Source organism: Nanorana parkeri, unplaced genomic scaffold, assembly GCF_000935625.1.
Source record: "Nanorana parkeri isolate BGI_ZX_2015 unplaced genomic scaffold, ASM93562v1 scaffold740, whole genome shotgun sequence".
NCBI classification, from domain to species: Eukaryota; Metazoa; Chordata; class Amphibia; order Anura; family Dicroglossidae; genus Nanorana; species Nanorana parkeri.
The window spans coordinates 112,753-118,426 of record NW_017307008.1 but is presented as its reverse complement, the minus strand read 5'-3'; the positions used below and the strand labels follow the sequence as shown (position 1 = coordinate 118,426).

Genomic DNA, 5,674 nt, shown 5'->3' with positions numbered 1-5,674 from the left:
TGCGGGGGGAGGACGGTCTGCAAACCTATTACAAGTGATCTCGGCTACATCGCTGAGATCACTTGTAAACGTACACGGCTTCACCACACTTACTGCCCGGCGCCCGGAACTGTATGTTCCGGGCGTCGGGGGATTCCACACCGGTGCCGCCCCTCTGCGCCCTGCCGCCCCGAGGCCGGGCCTCGGTGGCCTTGTGGGGAATCCGGGCCTGTGGACATGGTGTGACCATTCTGGTGTGGAGGAACTTGTGTGTCCTGCACAGAGCCCTGACCTCACCCCTACTGAACACCTTTGGGATGGATTGGAGCGCCAATTGTGAGCCAGGTCTTCTCATCCAGCATCTGTACCTGACCACATAAGTTCCTACAGCCAACCTCCGAAATCTTCTGCAATGCCTTCAAAAGAAGAGTTGAGGCTGTTATAGCCACAAAAGAGGGCAACTGCAAATGAATGCCCATGGTTTTGAAATTGTCAAATCAGTTCTTATAGATGTGATGGGCAGGTGTCCTCAAACATCTAGCCATAGCGTGTGAAGACATGGTGTGACCAGTTTGGTGTGGATGAACTCAAGTGTCCTGCACAGAGACCTGAACCCACCCCTACGGAACACCTTTGGGATGAATTGTAACCCCTCCAAATGATTGAGTTCTGGTGTCTCCAGTAAAGGGTTCTGTTAATAGTACCAACATTGTAGACAACTCTAAAATCTTGTGGAAAGCCTTCCCAGAAGAATGGAGGATATTCTAGTCATAAAGGGGGCCAACTTCATATTAATGACCATGGATGGGGGGGCAACTCCATAATAATGGCCTTAGACAGGGAGCAACTCCATATTAATGGCCATGGTTTTGGAATGGGATGTCCAACAAGCTCATATAGGTGGGGTGGTCAGGAGTCCACACTTTTTGGCCATATAGTGTATCATGGATCATCTGCATGATTACCAACAACCCTGTAGTTGCTGTAGATTCATATCTTCCCTCTCTAATGCCATAAACATACATTTATTTCTGGCAGATCCCTCCCACCAAACTTATTTTTTCTCCTTGTGAAGAAAAGCTCATAACTGAGCTATGGATTTCCCCTTGGATGGCCCACTTGCCTATATTAAAACCGGCGCTGCCGCTAACATTCATGAATTTTGTAGCAGAAGACAATGTGTTTTCTTTTTACATACCTGATACATTTATGGGCACAATGTTGGTTTGTATAGAATTAGATTGGTGCCACCGCCTCTCTTCTGGTATAGGAAATGGGAAGGCTTTAATCCAGGCCACTTGCTTATCTGGTGTTGTAGGTAAGCTCAGGCATGTTTCCCGTGGTCTCACGCCTACTGTGGTACTTTCATCTTCACTCACCCTTCTGTTGCTTGGCTGCCAACAAAGAAAACAATTACGATTAATGATAATAATAATATTGATTAATTTTGGCACTCTAGTCCCCAGTTTCCTCCCTGAGCAGTTCTCCATATTTTGGAGAGCGCTCAATGCCAATATGAATACTCCTGTTATAAACCCTTAATGAACTGTTATTGACCATGAATGGGCAGGGTCCCCTTAAGCTTCTTCAGAAGCAGATAAGAGGAAGTGTATATCAATGTTGCCCTTCCGGTGTTATGAAAGAATGAAGCATAAAGGATAGTATATTATAAATACATTATATGACCAAGAGTTTCTAGACATCTGACCATAACTCTTACATGAGCTGGATATATTCCATTCCCAAACCATGACCATAAGTATGGAGTTGCCCCCCCATCCCCACCCATGGCCATTGTTATGAAGTTGCCCAACTCATTGGTTATACCATCCTTCACTCCTCTGGTAAGTCTTTCCACAAGATGTTGGAGGGTGTCTATGGGAATTTGTCCCATTTATGAGCTCAGGTACTGATGTTGGATGAGACCTGGATCACAACCACCGTTCCAATTCATCCAAAAGGTGTTCAGTAGAGTTGAGGTCAGGGCTCTGGAGCTGACTTTGTGGACCTGAACTCAATAATTCTTATGGAACACCTATGTTTCATAAGGTGTTCCTTGGCCCAATAGGGTTGCAGTCAGGGCTCTTGTGTGGAGGAACCTGAGTGGCCTTCACAAACTGGTCAAACCATGTCTTTCTGGAGCTGGCTTTGTGGACCTGAACTCAATATCTCCTATGGAACATCTATGTTCCATAAGGTGTTTCTAAGTTCTATAGGGATGAGGTCAGGGCTCTGGGGTGGAGGAACCTGAGTGGCCTTCAGAAACTGGTCAGACCATGTCTTAGTGGAGCTGACTTTGACCCCTGAGTTCAATATCTCCTATTGAACATCTATGTTTTATAAGGTGCTCCTATGTTCTATATGGTTGAGGTCAGGGCTCTGGTGTGGAGGAACCTGAGTGGCCTTCAGAAACTCATCAGACCATGTCTTTATGGAGCTGGCTTTGTGGACCTAAACTCAATAACTCCTATGGAACATCTATATTCCATAAGGTGTTCTTATGTTCTATGGGGTTGAGGTCAGGGCTCTGGTGTGGAGGAACTCGAGTGGCCTTCACAAACCATGTCTTTGTGGAGCTGACTTTGACCCCTGAGCTCAATATCTCCTACGCAACATCTATGTTCCATAAGGCATTCCTATGGTCCATAGGGATGAGGTCAGGGCTGTGGTGTTGAAGACCTTGAGTGGCCTTCACAAGCTGGTCACACCATGTCTTTATGGAGCTGGCGTTGTACACGGGGGACAGTCATGGTGGAACAGAAAAGGGTCTTCACCAAACTGGAAGAGCCCAATTGTCCACAATGCCTTTGTATGATGGAGTATTAACAGAACCTCCACTGGAGACACCTGAACTCCACCATTTAGAGGCGTGTCCACATTTTTGGCCATATAATGTATATGATGATGATGATTGTGACTTTGTGATGCAATTATGGAACCAGTATAACAGCCGGTTACTTCCGGTTCTGTGACACTGTTTAGTAGATATGTTCCCTCTATTCAAGGGAGGACCTTCGGAAGAACTCTGGGCACTCACCAAGTAGACAAACTCCAGGCGCCTGAGGTTACTCTTGGTGGGAGTCTCTGGAGCAAGTGTTGCCGATTGGGACAGAGCCGAGTAGTGGAAGGTCTGCCCTGTGACTTTAGTATCTAGATAACGATCTTCAAATTCTTCTGCGAAACAGTCGCCTGTCAATGGAGAGAGAGAGAGATACAAATGATAACCGCACGCCTCACCCCTCCCCGGTGTTGTCTCCGGGGAGGGGTGTTGTCACACATAACAAGACCAAACTTGTTATGTGGTTTCTGGATTATGGATGGTTAGCTGTGGCCCCTGACACCACCAAAGGGCCACACATAATATGGAATGAATGCAATGTTATAGAAAGCTGTCAGAGAATGCAGACATGATACAGGAGACGGTCGGAGACTGCAGGCATTCTACAGGAGATGGTCAGAGACTGCAGACATACTACAGGAGTCGGTCAGAGACTGCAGGCATTCTACAGGAGATGGTCAGAGACTGAAGACATAATACAGGGGATGGTCAGAGACTGCAGACATACTACAGGAGATGGTCAGAGACTGCAGACATATACAGGAGACGGTCAGAGACTGCAGACATGATACAGGAGATGGTCAGAGACTGCAGACATACTACAGGAGATGGTCAGAGACTGCAGGCATTCTACAGGAGATGGTCAGAGACTGAAGACATAATACAGGAGATGGTCAGAGACTGCAGACATACTACAGGAGTCGGTCAGAGACTGCAGGCATTCTACAGGAGATGGTCAGAGACTGAAGACATAATACAGGGGATGGTCAGAGACTACAGACATATACAGGAGATGGTCAGAGGGTCAGAGACTGAAGACATAATACAGGGGATGGTCAGAGACTACAGACATATACAGGAGATGGTCAGAGGGTCAGAGACTGAAGACATAATACAAGGGATGGTCAGAGACTGCAGACATACTACAGGAGATGGTCAGAGACTGCAGACATACTACAGGAGATGGTCAGAGACTGCAGACATACTACAGGAGATTGTCAGAGACTGAAGACATAATACAGGGGATGGTCAGAGACTGCAGACATACTACAGGAGATGGTCAGAGACTGCAGACATATACAGGAGATGGTCAGAGACTGCAGACATACTACAGGAGTCGTTCAGAGACTGCAGACATACTACAGGAGTCGTTCAGAGACTGCAGACATACTACAGTAGTTGGTCAGAGACTGCAGACATGGTATAGGAGATGGTCAGAGACTGCAGACATGATACAGGAGATGGTCAGGGACTGAAGACATAATACAGGAGATGGTGACGGACTGCAGAAATACCACTGAAGAGACATCCCCCAGTCTGTGACTGGACAGTGAAAGGAGAAGCTGCAGACTTCCCCTTCTCCTGACCCTAATAAAAATAATAATAATAATAATAATAATGATGACATGTGTAAGAAATATGATTGTCAGAAAACATCTGCGCCAGGTAAGGCGTCTTCTTCTCCCCCAGGTACATCACACTTATTTAAAGCAGCGAAAAGAGGTAATGGGAAATTCCCAGGAAAGGATTCATTGGAGAGCTGCCTATTAGAAGTGTTTGTTAGAACTCAGCAGACGCTCTGTATGTCTGACTGTCACACATATTCCGGACATAACGCAGGCACATTCCCCGTCACACAGCCCCTGTGCAAGGACAGAAAAACCTCTGTGATCTGCCGAAAAAGTCGGTATGCTGCTAACTTCCTGTTTGGGGTGACAACACAGCGACTTTGCTGCCTTGAAATCTCAACCAGCGTTGTCAGCCCCGCCTACTGGACTAGAGAACTCCATCTATCCCCGCCCCCTTCTGTCCCCCTCCACGTGCAATGCTCCTCCCTTGGCTCCTAAGAGCCTGCCCGCACTCGGAGGGTGACTTACTAAAGGAGTTGAGACTCTTCACACAATAGGCTGTATGAGTTTGCACATCAAGCTGCTGGCAGTTCCTATGGACAAAGGCATGCCCCCCAGAGCTACATCTCCCAAGAGCTTTTTCTCGACACCCACGTGGGCTGATTTACTACAGGAGTTGAGCATCTTCACACAATAAGTTGTGAGGATTTTCACTTCCAGCTGCTGGCAGTTACAATTACCACAGGCATACCCCCAGAGCTACATCTCCCAAGAGCCTATGCACCTATGCACGTGGGCTGATTTTCTAAAGTAGCTGAGAATCCTCGCACAATAAGTTGTATGAATCTTCACTCCGAGCAGCTGGCAATTCCTATTGACACAGGCCCGCCCCCAGACCTACATCACCCAAGAGCCTTTTCCCTACGCACATTTGGGATGATTTACTAAAGGAGTTGAGATCCTTCACAAAGTTAGCTGTGCGAATGTTAACGCCGTGCTGCTGGCAGTTGTTATTAACGTTGGCACGACCCCCAGAGCTACATCTCCCAAAAGCCTTTTCCCGACACACATTTGGGCTGAGTTACTAAAGGAGTTGAGATTGTTCACACAAGCTGCTGGCAGTTCCCATTGACATAGACACACCCCCAAGACTACATCACCCCAAAGTCTTTTCCCTACTGATTTGGGCTGATGCCTATGGCAATAGGAACTGAGCTCCCAGCATAGCAACAGGAACAAAGTAACAAAGAAATGCTGGACATCTAGGAGGGGATGGGGGGGGGGGGGG

At 47.2% G+C, this 5,674-nt stretch overlaps 1 protein-coding gene across 1 annotated transcript in view; it reads right to left on the bottom strand.

Annotated features, from left to right (window-relative positions):
• Window positions 1-5,674, bottom strand: part of NHSL2 (NHS like 2) — a 23,784-nt gene that overhangs the window by 14,417 nt on the left and 3,693 nt on the right. The window contains exons 2-3 of the mRNA XM_018564244.1: window positions 3,017-3,168; window positions 1,178-1,373 (exon numbers count right to left, since the gene is read on the bottom strand). Of these exons, the coding sequence (XP_018419746.1) occupies window positions 1,178-1,373; window positions 3,017-3,168 (348 nt within the window). The remainder of the gene's footprint in view (window positions 1-1,177; window positions 1,374-3,016; window positions 3,169-5,674) is intronic.